The sequence below is a fragment of the Ranitomeya variabilis genome, chromosome 1, assembly GCF_051348905.1.
Source record: "Ranitomeya variabilis isolate aRanVar5 chromosome 1, aRanVar5.hap1, whole genome shotgun sequence".
Classification (NCBI taxonomy): Eukaryota; Metazoa; Chordata; class Amphibia; order Anura; family Dendrobatidae; genus Ranitomeya; species Ranitomeya variabilis.
The window spans coordinates 673,855,606-673,876,024 of record NC_135232.1 but is presented as its reverse complement, the minus strand read 5'-3'; the positions used below and the strand labels follow the sequence as shown (position 1 = coordinate 673,876,024).

Sequence of the window (20,419 nt, the reverse complement as noted above, 5' to 3'; positions counted from 1 at the left end):
CATTCCGCTCTGTCCGTCTACCTGCCTCATTTCTGCCTTCTGTGGCAGCGGTTAAACCAAATAAGAACCCAATCTCTGTTCCATAAACTTTCTGGTGAGCAAGAAGAGAACGTGGCTTGAGCTACGAGTCCTGTACACCCGTGTGGGATATCTGGGACAGCTGGAGTCCTGTTTTTGCTCATGTCCATTTTCCCCATCAGTGCGACATGCATTATTCTCTTATACACCAAAATGTCCATGTTTTGTCTCCCAGTAACAGAGCAATGATGCGCCACAATTGGCATCGGTGTGCTTACCAGTTTACAGACTCAACTTGAATGAGCAATTTGAGTTCAGAAACTGGAAACTTGGATCCAAACTGCTGAGTGATTGCAATGAGACAGACGTGCATCAGACTCACCCATTCAGAGTAATAGATCTATGAAAGATGACGCACTGGTGACCTCCATCTGCATTTTGTGTTGGCTGTAGGTTTCTTACTACTGTAGTGCAGCGGTATCCACACTGTGCAGTGATGAGGCAGTGACCCAGCAAAGTTCAAAGCAAAACCTATTTAATGTCCAAACTCGCACATGGTATCCTCCGGATCACAGTTGGGAAACACAACAGTCCATAAGTGCGTCCAGTTGACGAGGGCGACTACACCGCCGTATCACACTGCGGGGTGCCAGGGGTTCGCTCTCCTTGGCTCTGTGTTCCCTCACACAGGCTGAGCTTTTGCAGAGCCGTCTGCTCTGCTTGCTGCAAACCCCACACTGACACACCCAACCCTCAAATGCAAGGGTTTTTGTAAAAGAACTTGTTGCCATCAGCCACATGGAAAACCTGGGGCCGGAGAAGAAGCGGACTGCCATCCTGTAGTCCGTTTCAAAAATAAAAGCCCAGAACAGGTTTTCTTATATCTGCCTTGGACACACAGCATGCCCAATACCAATGCTCACTTTTATTTTGCATTACAATCACAGCTATGCCTGTGACTGCAATGCACTCTTACGACCTCCATATGCTTCTTTGCACATCCTGGGGGACACATAGGGACCCTCGCATATAACACCGGTCACTGCCTCACGCTGTTTAATGGGTAGGAGTAGGCTGTAAATTGATATGATTAAGAAAAACGGCAGCTACATTGATGGTGGAAGTACACATGGACCACAAGAGGATGAAAAATGTTTATTTATCTCTAAGAAAACTAATGAAACTGATAATTCTGAACTCGGACCATTTTTTTATTTTTTTTTTTCCATACAAGAAAAATCACTGATGTGTGAAGGAACCCTTAGTCAGCTGCCCGATGCATCTAGTAAAGGCTTTTTGCAAATGACAACCTCTAACCTCCAGACCTGCAGAAGTGGCTGTAATATGAGGACTGTGCTCTTCCATCATCTGCCTCTGTCAGCAAAGTCTGAGCAGGCTGCTGGGGTTCTGCTGTGCCGTGCTGCTTTTTACCAGCAGAGGGCGTGGTGTAGAAGTATACAGCACCTTACACTGAGCCCTGCTTCCTTCTATAGGGGAGACAGTTGCCATTGTGGTTAGTGAGAGAAGTCCTGCTGTGACTACTATTGGTGCTTCTACTGAGAGGGTAGTCCTAGCTATTACTACTAGAGAATGTGGGGTCCTGCTGCCTCTACTAGTACTCTAGATCAAAAGCAGGTAACTCTGCATATTGTTGCTATTGATACTACTGGGGGAATGAGATCTGTGATGTCCGAGATGGGCTCCTTGGTTTAGGTTACGGAGCCCATAATATAGTTTGCCCAATCATATAGGCTAATATAATTTTATTTTATTATTTTTTTTTTTCTCTTAAATACATGTAACTGGAACTAACAATCATTTTTGCCAATGGGTTTAATTAAAAACTGTTGCACCATTCACTTTCTACAGCCCCTGTTTTGCACCCCCTATTTCTGGCTGCAGAATGATTTAACTGAGAACTAAGTCAGTGAGCTCACTATGACTCTCTGATGAGCGTTAGTGTATGTATGTGTGTGTATATATATATATATATATATATATATATATATATATATATATATATATATATATATATATATATATAATTTATTTATTTTTTTTCATGAATATTTGAGCCCATGGATCCATTGTATGTATGTCCATTTTGCATCTCACCATACGGATGTCATGCGAGAAAATCGCATCCTCGCAGTGCACACGGATGACATACGGATCACTGTTCAGGGAACATTTCTGCGATTGTTGTCACATCGTTGATGTGTGGTTTGTTTGGCTATTTTCTTGCTGAAGGGGGCAAGTTTACCTTTCAAATGGTGTATAATTTGTGTGTGTGCAGTATGAGCGTACATACAAAGTAATCCCTGGAAAAGTGTTTTGAAATAATATAGAAGGATATTTATATTATGCACATGTCGACAATCCCTTTGAATAACATTACGGCACCTCTTGACTCCCATCCTGCATCGTGATCCACCCTGCGATGCAGCTATACACATTGGCCTCTGCTTGCTGGGATGACCAGTGTCTGTCTGCCTTGGGCATGGGGTGGTCAAATCCCACCAACAATGTTGTCTATAGTCATTAGTCTGAAGCAATATTAAGAACTGTATTCTTAATGGGATAAGCGGCGCCTGGGAGGTGATGTCTGCGGCAATCGTGAGAGATTTGTCTTTAATCTGAGAAGACTTCCTACATCCATTAATCACGGCCACCTAATAAATGCTGTGGCTGTAACCACTTGTGTTTTAAAAAAAAATAAGAAAAATATTTTGATCTTTTTCAGGTTTGCAGACAAGAGGGAGAGATTAAATCACTTAAGGGAAACACAGCTGGATTTCCAGAAACAGTAAGTGGCTCTTCACATAAAAACATTGTACTTCAGATAATGACTGAAAAGTGCAGCTATTAACATTCCTGCTGAGGGTGGTAGTCCTCTGATCTGTCAGCTTTTCACATGGGAGGTTATTGTGTTGTAGCAAGAATTGACACGATCGGTTCACTTGTGCCGTACAACAACTGAGCCTGGCCGGAGGGGTCCGTTCTCATCGTATCCAAACTATGACCCCTGCCGAACCTACAATATGACTTGTGGAGGCCTGGGGTGGACAAGAGGGCACGTCATTCTGATTTGGGATAACATTGATTGATTTTATTTTTTTTCTTGGGGGGGGGTGGGGGTTACAATGTCTTCTTTCAAGGAACAAGATCTGTTAGGCAGCAAGTGAAATATTGCTTTTTGTAATTGATGGATTGGAAGCAGGAAAATGAGCAAGCGCAAGGATCTAAGCTACCATGGTGAAGGCAGATAGACTGGTTAGAACCAACAAGAGACCCAAGAAGGAAGGCTAGTGAATCGGCAAGCTCATGGACTCGGCCGATCCATAGCCGCCTCACCTCACATCTTGTAAGCTGACCGTAGTTTTGGCTCACATGTGTTGCCCATGGTTGGTGGCACAAGTCTCTTGACTAGCAGTGACATTAACATACAATTAAATCCTTTGACTTTTTTTTCTAATTTTATGTTATTTTTAGGGTGGCCTCTGTCATAGAGGGAAAGCTGGCAGCAGATAAGCTGGTAAGTAAGCTGCTGTCATGACGCAGCCATTTTAGTAAAAACTTGTATTCCCGAAGAAAAAAGAATCAATCTAGGTTCTAACGTTCTATCTTGTAAATGGAGGGCAGAGCCTTAGTGCCGCGGGTGAATGTGCATAGTAAGGGTGTCCTAACAATCAAAATATCCATATAGTTCACTCCGCTCCTCTAATCAAAAGAGCAGCGGGTTCTCTTTGTTTTATACTTATGGCCAAAATGACTGGAGAACCTTTTCTTTCAGAAATGGAAGATCATGTCCTGCAAGATGAGGATTGAATTGCTGAAGCAAAGTATATGGAACGGAAGTGAGGAGATTGCAAAGAGTAAGTGGGATCCTGCTGTGCGCCAAATCATCCCAAATTAAGACCTTTTATCCGGAATACAAAAAACCTAATTTTAAGGTTGGGGTCACAGGACCGTTTTCTCCACATCCATGGCATCCGTTTTTCTCGACCATGTAGAGGGAGAATAATTTTTTTTTTTTTTTTTCACGGACCCATAGGCTTGCAGATCAAAATCATAAATGTCTAAGTTAAATGATGAGAATATCGATGGCCTCTCCATCCTTCAGTACCCTTGCACACTATAAACTTCAAAAAAGGGCTGGACCCTCATAGATCTGATGTTAAACGGGTTGTCTCACAGAAGATACTCATGGCATATCTATAGGACATGTAATAGATGAGTGTCTCACCTCTGGCACCTGCACGATTTCCATAACCATGGTCCCTTATTCTGGCCCAGGCGCCAGCTCTCTCCATTAATTACTATGGGCGTCCTACATATATCCAAGAGTCATTGTTTCACCACCTCTCCGCTCACTATTTGTTAGACACCGGCTGGAGTGGAGAGCTCCATTCTGTAGATGGAGGCAAGTTCCACCTCTGGGACCTGTATGAGCCTCCAAAACTGGTCATTACACAGTAATAAACCCTTATTCATGTAGGTGATGTAGAGCCATATATAGGGAAGATGGCAAGTTGTTCTTCTTGCTATGGATATGACTTGTATCCATCCTGTAAGAAGAGCTCCTGCTGTAATGACCTGGGTGCAGAGATGTTGGACGGTGGTCACCTGGCTGGCCATCTTCTGTAGATATGTCTGTCCAGCCTACCTTCATTCTCCAGACCCCATGCATGCAATGCAAACATGCCTGGAATAAAGATCTTACGGCTCAGAAACTTGTAGGGTGGAGGTCACAAGAAGTCTCTTGTTCTAATGACTACATGCTGACAGACGTCTGAACTTGTGAAAATATCCCAGTCTGACTTTCCGGCGGAAAATGCCTCTTTATTGTAAATGAATTTAACCTGTGATTCAACTGCTATGTTTATCTGTTTAATAATGGTGTGATTGGCGATTTTCTTTGGACTCCTTAATCAATCAAGCAGTCAGTTTAAAGGGGTCTCCGGTGAAAACAAGTTATTTCTTATCCATGAGATAGACCTGGGCCAGATTTGTTAAACTGGCATCTCGTACCCCAGTCCTAATGAGGAGGCTCAGGAATAAAATGTACCAAATTCAATAAGATGCAGTCAGTGCATCTGATCAGCACAATGCACTTTACAGAAGTGTTACTCCAGTAGAGGAATGGAGTAACATTCCCGGCATAAGAAATACTGCCAATTCTGAAAAACCTGACTGTGGGGCATAACCACACCTCACCCCGGATTCACCCATTTGGTCAGAAATGTTGGAAAGTTGTGTGAAAACGACAGTTTTTTTGCATAAACACTCAGGACCCCCCCCCCCTCCAAAATAAAGTGTTACCTACAAAATATCAGCTTATTTCTTGTGGAGGGTAAAATGAACACTGGCTGCAGCATTTCTGGGGGTTAAAGAAGGACTTGCTGGATAGTGTAGCGCATTTTCTGTGTTCTGTGATGTTCCGTTCAGCAGTATATAGGGCAGTGGTATTGATCTACTATTTTAAAAGCTTCCCTTTAAGAGTGCTGTATTTTTGATCTATGAAATTATTTTTTGGGGGGACATAAAGTTTTAGTAAAACTATTTTATTTATTTATTTTTATTTTTTTTGAAGATTCTGAACTTCTGTCTAAGTCCAAAAAATACAACCAAGAACTTTACCTCCGGAGTCAAAGACATCAGGAGAAGAAGGAGAAGATTCAGAGGAGGAACCATAAGCTCAGCGTGGTGGTGGAGAAAAGGAGCAAGGATCTGAAGAGCAGGCACGCAGAGTTGGCAAGTCTTCGGCGCGCTCATATACTGGAGCTGACTTCAGTCATATTTCCCATAGGCGAAGTGAAGAACGTCACTAGGTAATTCCAGGCTTACACACTCTAAAACATATTTTTTCCTTTTATGATTATTGGATCTTTCCATATGTTTTCTAGCATTAACGATACTGACCAGGCATATAATATTGATGCCTTCTTTTTAAGATTGGGTCATCAATAGGAGTCTGACACCCATCATCTGTTATTGGCACCAGATGTGGTCATTAAACAGAACATGTCAGCTTTTTTTTCAGAACGTAGCTCCCGAACACTGCAGATCCTATTAATGTGATCTGCCATACCAGGCAGCGGCTGTTGCACATTAAATGGAACTTCACCTTTTTAGTGTTTACTTCCAGCTGCCACCGGAGCAAATAGTAGTGGATTGGTGGGGCTGCTGTGTGATATTGATGTCCTCTCCTAAAAGTAGGTCCTCAATAATATGCCCATACAACCCCTGGTTTTTAATGCTTGTTTCTGAACCTGTCCCTATAAAAACTTCTGTCTTCCTGTATTATTTGTATTATCACTCACTAAACAGTCCCGTGGTTCCTCTGTCCCCCGACTAGTCACAATGACCTGACCCGGGCTAGGTTTCAATGTCTACTCCTTTTCATGTCCGCACAGTGACACAAGGTGGTGTACCAGCTATGGCTCCACCTGCACTGGTGACACAAAAGCTGTGATGACTTATTCTGGCTAGAGGGGCATCAATCAATCCAGGAAGGGGCTAGTCAATGTGGTGGCTTGTGGCACCACGTCCATAACTCTTCCTTGGCGGTTGACATACAGCATTTAATCTGCTAAAGACCAAATGTGCTTGGTCCTGGGCTTTAACCCTGGGAAGTAAATATACAATGATGTGGGTTTAAAGTTTCTGCAATTTTGGAAGAGCAGGCCCCATCCTGAGCCACTATCCTGCTGTGTGGATGATCCTGGCTTTATTAGTGCACAAAGATCTGTAGCTCTTCCTGCAGAAGTCAAGCGGCTTCTTACCTACTGGGAGCTTAAGTGCTGAATTGTGATGGCATCAGTGAGTAAATTGTGCATGTTTTGTGATCCTGTGTTGTCCAGGGATCCTGCGGACGTTTCATTTGAGAATGACAATGCAATGACCTCTAGCACTGTGAGCAAGCTGGCCGAAGCCCGGAGGACCACCTACCTTTCCGGAAGATGGGTGTGCGATGATCACAATGGAGATACCAGCATTAGCATTGCCGGACCCTGGATCACTCTGCCCAACAATGGCGATTACTCTGCCTACTACAACTGGGTGGAGGAGAAGAAGACCACGCCAGGACCTGGTAATCACTCATTAGACGTGGATAGAAAGTTATTACTAATCCAGAAACTTAAGTGGTTCTTCCTTGTAGGGGCTAGAACGGCTTTGTGTATGTAAGTAAGCTCCATGTGAGTCTGCTTGCAAGCTCCTTGCTGTGTAATAACTTTAGCACATCTTTACACACTTTGTCTCCTTTTGTGTTGAATTACTCGGAGTAAATTTTTTTTTTTTTTTTTTTTTTTTTATCATCATACTCCATTTCTTAGCAGTCACACTGCCCTATTTAGTGAGGTGCAGAGAGTTATAAATGCTTACTTTCCGCTGTAAATGCCTGAACCCCTTTCTGACATTGGATGTAATATTCCATCCATGTAACCTAGGCCAATTTGACCATGGATGGAATACTAAGGCTACTTTCACACTAGCGTCGGGCCTGGCCCGTCGCAGTGCGTCGGGCCGAGGTTACCGACGCTAGCGTTCTCTGCCCCGCACAACGGGGGCAGCGGATGCATTTTTCCAGCGCATCCGCTGCCCCATTGTGAGGTGCGGGGAGGTGGGGCGGAGTTCCGGAAAAAGCAGACCGTCGGGAGCAAAAAACGTTACATGTAACGTTTTTTGCTCCCGACGGTCCGCCACAACACGGCGCAACCGTCGCACGATGGTTGCGACGTGTCAATGCGTCGCAAATGCGTCGCTAATGTTAGTCAATGCAGAAAAAACGCATCCTGCAAGCACTTTTGCAAGATGCGTTTTTTCGGCAAAACTACGCATTGCGACGTATTGCAGTTAACGCTAGTGTGAAAGTAGCCTTAGTCATCGCGACCGCACGCACTCACAGTGGGGTGCACGGGCGACCGCCGCCGGGTGTCAGTTGATTCTGCCAGCTGACACCCGGAACTGCGATGGAACACGATCGCATCATTCCAGAAGCTGACAGAGGGCTGTCAGCCCTCTGCCTTTGGATCGGAGACCCCGTGGCGTGACGCGGGATCCCGATCTTTGCTATGGTGACCCAATGTCGTCATGACTACATCAGAGTCGCCAGAGCTAGAAAACTTGGTGATCATGCGCAGTGCATGATCAGCAAGTCTGTCAGTGCAGCGCTGACAGCTTCTATGGCATGGCGATGGTGCTTCATCAGCATTCTATAGAAGCGATCTGCCTGCAAAAAATGATGGTCCACAGTGGGACAAAGTAAAAAGAGTAAAAAAAAAAATCTTAATTGTGTGTGTATATGTATATATACACACACACACACACACACACACACACACACACACACACACACACACACACACACACACACACACACACACACACACACACACACACACACACACACACACACACACACACATATATATACATACATATGTATGTATATATATATATATATATATATATATATATATATATATATATATATATATATATATATATATATAAATCTGTAAATAAATATTTGAAAAAATAAACAATTAAAGTACACACATTTGGTATCGCCGTGTCCGCAACAACCCGACCTATAAAACTTTCCCACTAGTTAACCCCTTTAGTGAACACCATAAAAAATTTTTTAAAAAAGGCAACAAACAATGCTTTATCATTACACCGCCGAACAATAAGTGGAATAACACGCAATCAAAAAGACAGATATAAATAAACATGGTACCGCTGAAAACACAACCTTGTCCTGCAAAAAACAAGCCGCCATACAGCTCCATCATCAGAAAAATAAAACTGCTTTATCAATTTTACCACACATGGAATGGCAATTCTCCCCCCCCAATAGAAATTCATGAATTGCTGGTTTTTGTTCATTCTGCCTTCCTGAAATCTGAATAGAAAACAATCAAAAAATGTCACGTGCCCTAATATGGTACCAATAAAAAGCCAACTCGTCCCACAAAAAACAAGACCTGACATGACTCTGTGGACCAAAATACGGAAAAATTATAGCTCTCAAAATGTGGTGATGCAGAAACTATTTTTTTTGCAATAAAAAGCGTCTTTTAGTGTATGACAGCTGCCAAATATAAAAATCCGCTATATCGCCTCTTTCACACGTCCTGATATTTCCGGTACCGGAGATGTCAGTGTCCATGTGTGTAATACTTGCGGCACAAGTGTGGCCTGCGTGTGCCGCATCAGTCCTACATGGACGGGCGCCAGGGAAGAAGCGTTACAGTAAGCGCTGTCCCAGCTCTCATCGTTCTTCCTTTCTCTGCTGGCGATCGGCTCGAGCAGGGGAGAATGATGACTGTTACATTTAAGTAATAAGAGACAGCTGGGGGGGGTATTCATCAGCCTGCGCTATAAACAAATGAATACCGCATGGGTTTCTCTGTATTTTCTATAATCAGCCAGGCAAAACTCACAGCTATAGACTGCAACCCTCAGCTGTCATCTTCAGCAAGGTTGGTTATCAAGAATAAAGGGGAACCCACGACTTTTTTTTTTTTTTTAATTTAAATAATTTCTGACACACACACACACACACACACACACACACACACACACACACACACACACACACACACACACACACACACACACACACACGTTTAAAAATAAGTCGCCTTTTGTATTGTCCTAGCTTGGCTGAACTGCGGTGACTTCGGTGAGAGCCCGCTAACGCTGTGAGCGCTCACGGTGCTAGCGGGGATCTCGCCGCAGCTCAGCCCGGCTGGGAATGGAGCCTCAGTGAGCGGAGATAAGCTCTGATGTCACCCCCGGTCACTGACACTGCGTTCCCAGCAGCTCATTCACAAGTGGTTCTCAGCCTGGACGGTTGCATCTTGGCTCTGTCCAAGTTAAAAACTAATTATCCTCCAGACATGGATTTGGCGTGGGACAGAACGACCCAGGTATATGGTATATTGTTTTTTTATTTTTGTTTTATTACAGGAGAATGAGTGCTTCTCTGGAATAGGTGTTTGGTGAGTATAACGGTGTTTATTTTTAAAACAAAACACAGTTTTAATTTGATTTATTTCTAATAAAAGAGTAACTATAGGATTAGTAATGGATAGGTGTCTTACAGACGCTTCTCCATTACTAAGCTGTGGGCTTGATGTCACCTGACAATGCAAAGGTGACATCAACTCAACAAATATTAACCTACTTGCCACCGCTACAGGGCAAGTGGGAAGAGCCAGGCAAAGTGCCTGAATTGGCGCATTTAATAGATGTGCCTTTTCTGGGCAGCTGTGGGCTGCTTTTTAAACTGAGGGGCGTGGGGTCAATATTCATGGCCTTTTACCAGCCTGAGAATACCAGCCCCCAGCTGTGAGCTTTAGCAAGGCTGGTTGTCAAAAATAAGGGGGACCCCACACTGTTTTTTTTTTTTCTTTAATTATTTAGATTTAAAAAAATAAAATAGGGTAGGGACGCCGTCTTGTCTTGATAACCAACCTTGCTGAAGACTACAGCTGGGGGTATTCATCAGCCGCTCCTGCTGTCACTGTTAGCAGCAGCAGGTGTAGGCTGATGGGAGTAGTAGTCCCATCAGCCGGCGCCTGCTGTCTTTTATCGCTTAAATGTAACTCTCATCATTCTCCCCTGCTCGCGCCAATCGTCAGCAGAGCAGGAGAGAATGATGAGAGCCGTGTTTAGCAACCGACGCCGCTGAACAGTGCTTGCTGTAATGCTTCTTTCCCAGCGCCGATGCATGTCACACAGATGTCATCCATACGTGTGCACGTGTGCGGGACGTTTTATGGCCTGTGCTGGCATTAAAAAAAAAAAATTGACTTGTCAGTGTGTTTTGACTACGGACACACGGTCTGTGGAAACACACAGACATGTGCACAGACCCATTAACTTGAATAGGCAAATAGCGCTCTGTTCCTCCCGAGTCCGTATGGCTAAGCAGTACTGTACAGCCACATATGGGGTATTACTCTGTCGCCTCATTGGGGGACACAGGACCATGGGTGTTATGCTACTGTCCACTAGGAGGCGACACTATGCATAATCTGAAAAAGATTAACTGTGGCTCCTCCTCTGTAGTATACACCCCTGGACGGCATCAGCCTCCTCCAGTTTTTGCTTAGTGTCGCATAGGAGGCACACCTAAGATTTTTTCTTTTACTCCGTTTTTTTCCGACTGATTACAGATGAAGAAAAGAGGGTCTCCTGTAAGACTCTCAGCATGGCTCCTTCCTCGGCCCCCTATCACGGGGTGCCCGGTTGAAGTAGAGATGGCTATTCCCCATGTTGCTCCTTCCCCAGTCCCTCGGGTGCTGGTTCGAAGTCGAGACCCCCTCCTTCTTCCCCAATTCCTTTTGGTTTCTGGGTTGAGGTCAAGGTGAGGATAAAGGCCCCTGAAGGTGACAGCAGCACCACTCCCTAATCCCCCTCTGGGGCATTAGGTTGAGACGCCTCAGGTAGGGCCTGCACAGGCAGCACTCTGCAGCTCCCCAGCAATGGGCCAGCACACTGCGCCTGCATCTAGGGACCCCAGCCCAGCTGCGGACTCCTGTTGGGGCCGGGGGGAGTGCAGGCAGGCATGGCACAATACAGACACAGGGCTCCCTGCGCCCCTGTCTCTGTGGCAGCACCAGCTCTATACTGCCTCAGGGGGACCCCTCACCGGGCCCCCCTTCGGATTACAGCCCCACCGCTATCCTGCCTTTAAATCCGGAGGGGTCTGGTTCAGATCCGACCCCCCCCTCCCGGACTTTCGTGCCGGCCTGAAGCCCTTCTGGGCATCAGGCATCTAATTTAGGCCCCGGCTTCGGCCTAGCTGTAGCCGCCGCCTCCTCTCCGCCCGCCCCCCGGATGACAAATATGACACTCTATAGTGTCATAAAGGGGGTGGATCGAGACAGGGCGCGTTTTTACACAGCTATGCCACCTTTTTTTTTCTCTTCCCCCCTGCCTCTTCTCCTCGGCGGCCATTTCTACTGCAGCAAGGATTAACCCTGCATCTCCCGGTCAGCAGCACCAGGCCAGCCAGTCTCCGGGGGGCACAGGACTGTGGATCTTCAGCGCTGGACCTAGGGGCAAACTGGTGGGGTAAGATCACAGCTGGGTGGTTTTACTCGGCTGTGAATCCATATTCCCTATAAGGCTCCCCTATAGGGTTCTCTTCAGTAACGTCCTCTGCATAGCAGCCCTTCTGCACTATGCACTATGCCGGGCTCAAGGTCCAAGAGAACCAGGCAGGACTGCTATTATGCATTCTGCACAGCCTGCAGGACCGCTCTCCTCAGTGGCAGTATATATCCACACTGCCAGGACTGCACTCAGACTACTGTGTCAGAGCCCCATGGGGCCCCTGCCAATGCTTCGGTGTCTAATGCCACGCCAGAATGGGTCTCTCAGATGTCGCAATCTATGACGCAGTCTATAGATAACCTAACCTCCACATTGCTTCAGGCTCTGCAGAGTCATGCCTCGGCTATGACCGTTACCCAGCAAAGGGAGAGCTTGGCTCAGGGACAGGAAAACCCTGGCACATCCACGTCTAAATCAGGACGCAAGCGGACCCACAGTTCATCTACATCATCCCATAGCACTCGGTCATCCCCTTCTAGGGAGAGACACCGTAGTTCCAGGTCAGCTAGACCGTCCCCTTCCAGGGACAGACAACGCAGATCTCCGCAATCCCCGACCAGAGAAGGCCTCCTCCCCAGCTCACGCAGCAGGGGACGCCTCAGTGATACACAGGATTCGGAAGACATCTGTGACTCTGACTCAGACAAGGGAACGGAGGGGTCCCTGATCCCAATCCCCCCTAGCAATACTGCGCTAGTTGAGGACTTAAACTCTTCCATCCATCGGGTGCTGGACATTTCTGATCCGCCACTAGAGGCCCCAGAAAACAAGATTTCCTTTGAAGGACCTCTGAAGCTGCCTAAGGTTTTCCCTAACCACCCAGAGTTTAAGGCGATTCTTAAAAAGCAGTTCTCAGAGCCTGAGAAAAAATTCGCTAATCGCAAATATCTAGAGGCGAGGTACCCCTTCCCGCAGAAGGATACCAAGGAGTGGACAGACCCACCCGAAGTGGACCCCCCAGTCTCTAAATTAGCAGCACAGACCCTCCTTTCACTGCCAGATAGCTCAACCCTCAGGGACGCAGCAGACCGGCAGGTAGAACGCATGGCTCGTTCAATTTTCGAGGCCGCAGGGGCATCCCTGGCTCCCGAGTTCGCTTCAGTTTGGGCTGCCAAGGCCATTCTGGCCTGGGCCAAAAATTTACAAGCTCTCCAAGCATCCGCTCCTGAGCTGTCAGACCAAGCGGTTCAAATAGCAGTCGTAGCAGATTACATGCTTCATGCAGCTCTGGATTCAGCAAGGGGTGTAGCGGGGATAGCATCAAACGCCATCACAATTCGGCGTATCCTCTGGCTGCGGGAATGGAAAGCTGACGCAGCCTCAAAGAAGTCCCTCACGCACCTCCCCTACCTCAGTGGGCGTCTTTTTGGTAAACAGTTGGACACAATGATATCCAACGCCACCGGGGGTAAGAGTACCTCTCTTCCCCAACTAAAACCTAAACACACTTACGAGAAGCGTAACCAAACTCGATTCCTATCCTTTCGGAATTCTTCGGGCTGGTCCGTCTCGCGTCCAGCACAAAATCGTAACCGTTCCCCACGCAGGAACAACTCACGATCAACGCAAAGGTCGGGCAAGACCTGGCAGTCAAAAGCAGCCCAGTCTAAACCTAGAGGAGGAAAATCTCACTTTCTCCTCATCATGACTCACAGACCCCGGAAGACACCACACCCGTAGGCAGCCGACTTTTGCTCTTTCATCAAGTCTGGCTGTCTATTACAGAAGACAGGTGGGTCAGGGAACTAGTGTCTTCCGGATACAAAATAGACTTCACCTCCAACCCACCGGACCGATTCTTCCTCTCTGTCCCCCCAAAACCGCCAGCCAAGGCTCGGGCCTTCCGGAAAGCGGTCTCCTCGCTTTTTCAAGCAGGAGTTATAGTACCGGTCCCCATGGCCGAGTGCTTCCGAGGGTTCTACTCCAATCTATTCGTAGTTCCCAAGAAAGGAGGCAGCGTTCGGCCCATACTGGACCTAAAACAACTCAACAAATGCGTACGGGTCCGTCACTTCCGCATGGAGTCCCTTCGGTCCATCATTGCGTCCATGGAGAAGGGAGAATATCTCGCCTCCATAGACATACAAGACGCATGCCTGCATATACCGATTGCACCTGCTCATCAAAGATTTCTCGGGTTCGCAATCGACCAGGACCACTACCATTTCGTGGCTCTCCCCTTTGGACTCGACACGGCTCCCAGAGTGTTTACCAAAGTCATGGCAGCCACCATGGACGTCCTGCACTCCAGAGGCATAGTAGTCGTTCCATACTTGGACGATCTACTCATCAAGGCTCCCACCTTCAAGGACTGCGAGCTCAGCGTCTCAATCACAATCGACACGGAGTCGCATGGGTTGGTTAGTCAACCTACAAAAGTCATCACCAACCCTGAGTCAGTCTCTGACCTTCCTGGGAATGCTATTCAACACCTCCAGGGGTCTAGTGCTCCTTCCCAAGGACAAGGCACTGGCTCTCCGTATAGGAGTTCGCACCCTCCTCCGCAATCCCCCTCGATCTCTCCGGTTTGCTATGAGAGTCCTCGGCAGGATGGGGGCAGCAATAGAAGCCGTCCCATTTGCCCAGTTTCATCTCAGGCCTCTCCAACTAGCCATCCTCAAGTCGTGGGACAAGAACCCTTTCTCTCTCGACAGGGAGTTCCGGCTAATGTCGCCAACCAAGTGGTCCCTGCACTGGTGGCTCAAGCCAACCTCGCTAGCAAAGGGGAAATCCTTTCTCACAGGTCATTGGAAAGTTCTGACCACCGATGCGAGCCTGACTGGTTGGGGTGCAGTGCACCTACACCACAGGGCAAGTGGTCCCCAGTGGAAGCGACCATGCCCATCAACATCCTGGAAATTCATGCCATCCTCCTGGCATTGAGGGCTTTCCATCACTTACTTGCAGCCTCTCACATCAGAATACAGTCGGACAATGCCACGGCTGTGGCATATGTGAATCATCAAGGGGGGACCCGCAGTACCCAGGCGATGCGAGAAGTGTCACATATCCTCCACTGGGCGTAGGACACAGGGTCGGTTCTCTCGGCGGTCCACATTCCAGGTGTGGACAACTGGGAAGCAGACTTCCTCAGCCGACAAGAAATACTCGGGAGAGTGGCCTCTCCATCCCGGAATTTTTCGCCAGATCTGCCATCGCTGGGGGACCCCCGGATGTGGACCTAATGGCATCTCACTTCAATGCCAAGGTCTCCAACTTCATGGCCAGAACACACGATCCGCGGTCGCTCGGAGCAGACGCTCTGGTTCAGGACTGGACCCAGTTCCAGCTTCTGTACATTTTTCCACCTCTCCCCCTGATACCCAGAGTGGTGAGGAAGATAAAACAAGAGGGAGTTCCAACCATCCTAATTGCACCGGACTGGCCCAGGCGTACATGGTACGCCGACATCGTACAACTTACAGCAGACACCCCCTGGCGTCTCCTCGACCGCCACGATCTATCACAAGGCCCGTTCTACCACCAGAACTCAAGGACTCTCAATTTGACGGCGTGGCCCTTGAGACCTGGGTTCTAACCCAGGCAGGGCTCTCGCCGGACGTCATTGGAATCATGATCAGGGCACGGAAGCCAGCCTCTGCCAAGATTTATTACCGTACCTGGAAAGCTTTCTTTACCTGGTGCGAATCTCGTGGCCAGACCCCACCCTTATTCCCTACCCAAAGTACTTTGTTTTCTCCAATCGGGTCTGGAGGCCAGGCTGTCATTAGGCTCGCTTAAGAGCCAGGTGTCAGCCCTCTCAGTGCTTTTTCAAAGGCGCATTGCTACCAAGCCGCAAGTAAGGACTTTCAGGGGGTTTCCCGATTGGTTCCCCCCTACAGACGACCACTAGAAACGTGGGACCTCAACCTGGTCCTGACAGCATTGCAGGAACCACCCTTCGAACCCCTTAAGGAGGTCCCGCTCCGCCTTCTCTCCCAGAAGGTGGTTTTCCTAGTGGCAATCACCTCGCTACGCAGGGTGACTGAACTGACAGCACTCTCCTGCAGACGGCCCTTAATGGCCTTTCACCAGGACAAGGTAGTACTTCGTACGGTCCCATCCTTCCTTCCGAAGGTTGTGTCCAACTTCCACCTCAATGAGGAAATTTCACTACCATCCCTTTGTCCGCTCCCGGTTCATAGAGTGGAGAAGGCTCTGCATACGCTTGACCTCGTCAGGGCATTGCGTATATACGTGTCTAGGACTGCGTCCTTCCGGAGGTCTGATTCTCTTTTCCTCCTTCCGGAAGGCGGCCACAAGGGTCTGCCAGCTTCAAAAGCTACCCTTGCCAGGTGGATCAAATCCACCATACAAGAGGCCTACCGCCTTAAGAATTCTCCTCTTCTAGCCGGTATTACGGCACACTCTACACGGGCGGTAGGGGCCTCCTGGGCCATTCGGCACCAGGCTTCGGCACAACAAGTGTGTAAGGCGGCCACTTGGACTAGCCTACACATGTTTACTAAACACTACAGGGTTCATACCTAGTCCTCAGTGGACGCGAGCCTGGGTAGATGTGTTCTGTAGGCGGCGGTGCCCCAAGTATAGGGGCCTGTCTGCACAATATTCGTCCATTGCTTCCCACCCAGGGACTGCTTTAGGACGTCCCATGGTCCTGTGTCCCCTAATGAGGCGACAGAGTAAAGGAGATTTTTGTGTACTCACCGTAAAATCTTTCTTTTAGCCTCTAATTGGGGGACACAGCTCCCACCCTGTTGCCCTTTCTGGGCCGTTGTAACTGAGTTCTCATATTGTTTTCTTGAGCTCGTACATAGTTGCCTTCTTACAGGCATAATTATGTTATTCATGTTACGTTCCTCCTACTGCTTTTGCACAAAACTGGAGAAGGCTGATGCCGTCCAGGGGTGTATACTACAGAGGAGGAGCCACAGTTAATCTTTTTCAGATTATGCATAGTGTCGCCTCCTAGTGGACAGCAGCATAACACCCATGGTCCTGTGTCCCCCAATTAGAGGCTAAGAGAAAGAGATTTTACGGTGAGTACACAAAAATCTCCTTTTCTTCTTCTTCCCTTAGTAGAAATTGTGGGACACATTTTGGTGCCATTTTTACCAACTTCTTGTGTGAAAATGTAAAACCTTTGGCTAAAACAACATTTTGGTGGTAAAAATGGGTATTATACCTACCGATAATTCGGTTTCCAGGAGTCCATCCTGACAGCACTCTGGAGGACGTCCTCCTCCTCCTTGCAGGGACAGGAAACAACACGAGAGGTTAAAAGGTCCCACTCCGCCCCCTTTCCTTTAGTGTTTTGACAAGTACCACACCATGGATAGATACCATTTGAATTTTTATTTAACCAAATCATATTTACAGCATATGACATAGTATACATAGGGGGGGAAGTAACGGTGCTGTCAGGATGGACTCCTGGAAACCGAATTATCGGTAGGTATAATACCCATTTTCCAGGACGTCCCCCTGACAGCACTCTGGAGAATACCAAAGAAAACTCCTTTAGGGTGGGATAACTGCCTGGAGAACCTTTCTCCCAAATGACATTTGCTGTGTTGCTAACACGTCTAGTTTGTAGTGTTTACAGAATGTGTTTGCACTGGCCCATGTTGCGGCTTTACAGATTTGTTCTAAAGATGCCCCTGCCCGTTCAGCCCATGATGCTGAAATGGCCCGAGTGGAATGAGCTTTTATTCCCATAGGACAATCTACCCCTTCTGACGTATAGGCTTTTGAGATAACTGTAGTGATCCATCTAGCTATAGAGGTTTTGGATGCTTTTTTACCCCTATTTTTACCTCCAAACAAGATAAATAGATTGGGATCTTTTCTCCAAGTACTAGTGGCCTCCAAATAGTCTAGTACTGCCTGTCTAACATCAAGAGAATGTAAGGATTGTTCTTTTGTATTAGAGGGTTTATTGCAAAAGGAGGGTAGAATTATTTCCTGATTTCTGTTTTGTACTGAAGCCACTTTGGGAATAAATGATGGATCTAGTTTTAAGATTATATGATCCTCACGAACCTGGAGGTACGGATCCCTAATTGACAGGGCTTGTATCTCCCCTACTCTTTTGGCCGTTGTAATTGCTACCAAAAAAGCTGTTTTCCAAGTTCGTATTGCAATGGGCATGTCACCTTTAATGGTAAAGGGATCTTTACATAGGGCTCTGAGCACTAAATTTAAATCCCAAGTGGGAGATATTTGTCTAAACGTGGGACGTAATCTCTGGATTGCTTTTACAAATCTGATTACCCAAGGGTGAGAGGCCAATGGGTAATCCAGGAATGTGCTAAGAGCCGAAATCTGCACCTTAAGGGTACTAGGTCTCAGCCCCATATTGAATCCAGATTGGAGAAAATCCAGAACTCTGGGAACATCCGGGTTTCCCGACGTCTCGGCCAACCTGCCACCCTTCATACAGAATTTCTTCCAAATCTTGTAATAAATAGCTGAAGTCACTGGTTTACGACTAGCTTGGATTGTTGAGATGACTTCATCCGATAATCCCCGCGATTTCAAGATGTCCCTCTCAGGATCCACGCTGAAAGGTGTAATCGTTCCGGGTTTTGATGTAACACCGGCCCCTGATGAACGATGTCCTTCCATAGGGGGAGTCTGATTGGACTGTCTGTTGTCATTTGTCCTAACAATGGAAACCAGCTCCTTCTTGGCCAGAATGGCACCACCATCAGCACTGTTGCTTGGTCTTCCTGAATCTTTCTGAGCACTCTCGGAATGAGTGCTATTGGAGGGAATGCATAAGAGAGTGGCTCGACCCATGTTTGACTCAAAGCGTCGACTGCTTCTGGCATGTCCATAGGGTTGAGGGAATAGAATCTGGCCACCTTCGAATTTTTTCTTGTAGCGAATAGGTCTATCCTGGGAGTTCCCCAACGATGACATAATTGGTGAAAGATTTCTTGATTTAATTCCCATTCTGTCGGACAGACTTCTTTTCTGCTCAAATAATCTGCCAGGACGTTTTGAGATCCCTCTAAGTGGACTGCTGTGATCGACAGGACTGTGTTCTCTGCCCAAAAAAATATTCTTCGTGCCAACTCTTGAAGTGGTTTGTGTCTGGGACCTCCCTGATGTCTTATGAAGGATACTGCTGTCATGTTGTCCGTTAGGACTTTCACATGTTTGTTCCTCAAGCGAGAGTGATTCCTTCTTAGAGCTTCCCAAATAGCGTAAAGCTCCCTGTAGTTTGAAGATCTTTGACTGATATCTTCTGGCCATCTGCCTTGGATGAATGATCCTTCTAGATGGGCTCCCCAACCCCACTGACTGGCGTCTGTGGTAATCACCACACAAGGGTTCAAGGTCCATGGAACACCCACTCTTAGGTTGCTGTTTTGAGTCCACCAGTGCAATGACTTTTTTACTGCTCTTGTCAGATGGATTACTTTGTCCAGTGATGACTGACGTCGATCCCATGTCGAGAGCACCTGATCTTGTAACAATCTTGAGTGAGCCTGTGCCCACCTTACGCAAGTGATACAGGCCGTCATCTTCCCTAAGATCTTCATGGCTGATCTTATAGTAATCCGATGTTTTAGGAATTCCACAATTAACGCTCTCATTGACACCTGTTTTTCTCTTGGTAAAAAGGATTGTCTTGAGGTGGCATCTAGAAGAACTCCCAGAAACACCTTCCGAGATTCGGGCTTTATGTGTGATTTTTCCTGGTTTACAACCCAACCTAGATATTCTAGGACTGAGATGGCTCGATCCCTGTGTAGGATTAAGGTGTTTTTTGTTCTGGCTACCAGCAGAAAATCGTCCAAATAAGGAATTATTGTAATTCCTTCGTTTCTTAAATATGCCACCACCTCTGCTACCAGTTTTGTAAATATCCTTGGTGCTGAGGCCAGGCCGAACGGGAGACACTGAAATTGTAGGTGGCAGGTTTGGTCCGGAATCTTTACAGAAAACCTCAGAAGCTCCTGAGATGTTACATGGATTGGAACCTGATGATAAGCGCTTTTTAGGTCGAGCGTACACATCACCGCATCTTTGTCTATGAGGTGGACAGTTGTTTTTATTGATTCCATTCTGAATCTTTTGTATCTTACATAGGCGTTTTAGGTTTATTATTGTGCGAGTTTTTCCCGATGGCTTTGGAATTGAAAATAGTGAAGAGTAGTGACCTCTGGCTATTTCTGTTTTGGGAACCCGCACTATAACCTGAGACCTGAACAGCTTGTGAAGGTCCGAGAACATTGGTGAATCTTTTGCCACGCTGGTGGGTGGTATACACCTCTGTGGTGCTGGGGATACTAGCTCT

General features: G+C 47.0%; 1 protein-coding gene across 2 annotated transcripts in view; it reads left to right on the top strand.

Annotated features, from left to right (window-relative positions):
- Positions 1–20,419, top strand: part of ATG14 (autophagy related 14) — a 50,159-nt gene that overhangs the window by 15,648 nt on the left and 14,092 nt on the right. For both annotated transcript variants that reach the window (XM_077264520.1, XM_077264531.1), the window contains exons 2-6: positions 2,762–2,824; positions 3,511–3,553; positions 3,812–3,893; positions 5,612–5,849; positions 6,882–7,111. In XM_077264520.1, the coding sequence (XP_077120635.1) occupies positions 2,762–2,824; positions 3,511–3,553; positions 3,812–3,893; positions 5,612–5,849; positions 6,882–7,111 (656 nt within the window). The remainder of the gene's footprint in view (positions 1–2,761; positions 2,825–3,510; positions 3,554–3,811; positions 3,894–5,611; positions 5,850–6,881; positions 7,112–20,419) is intronic.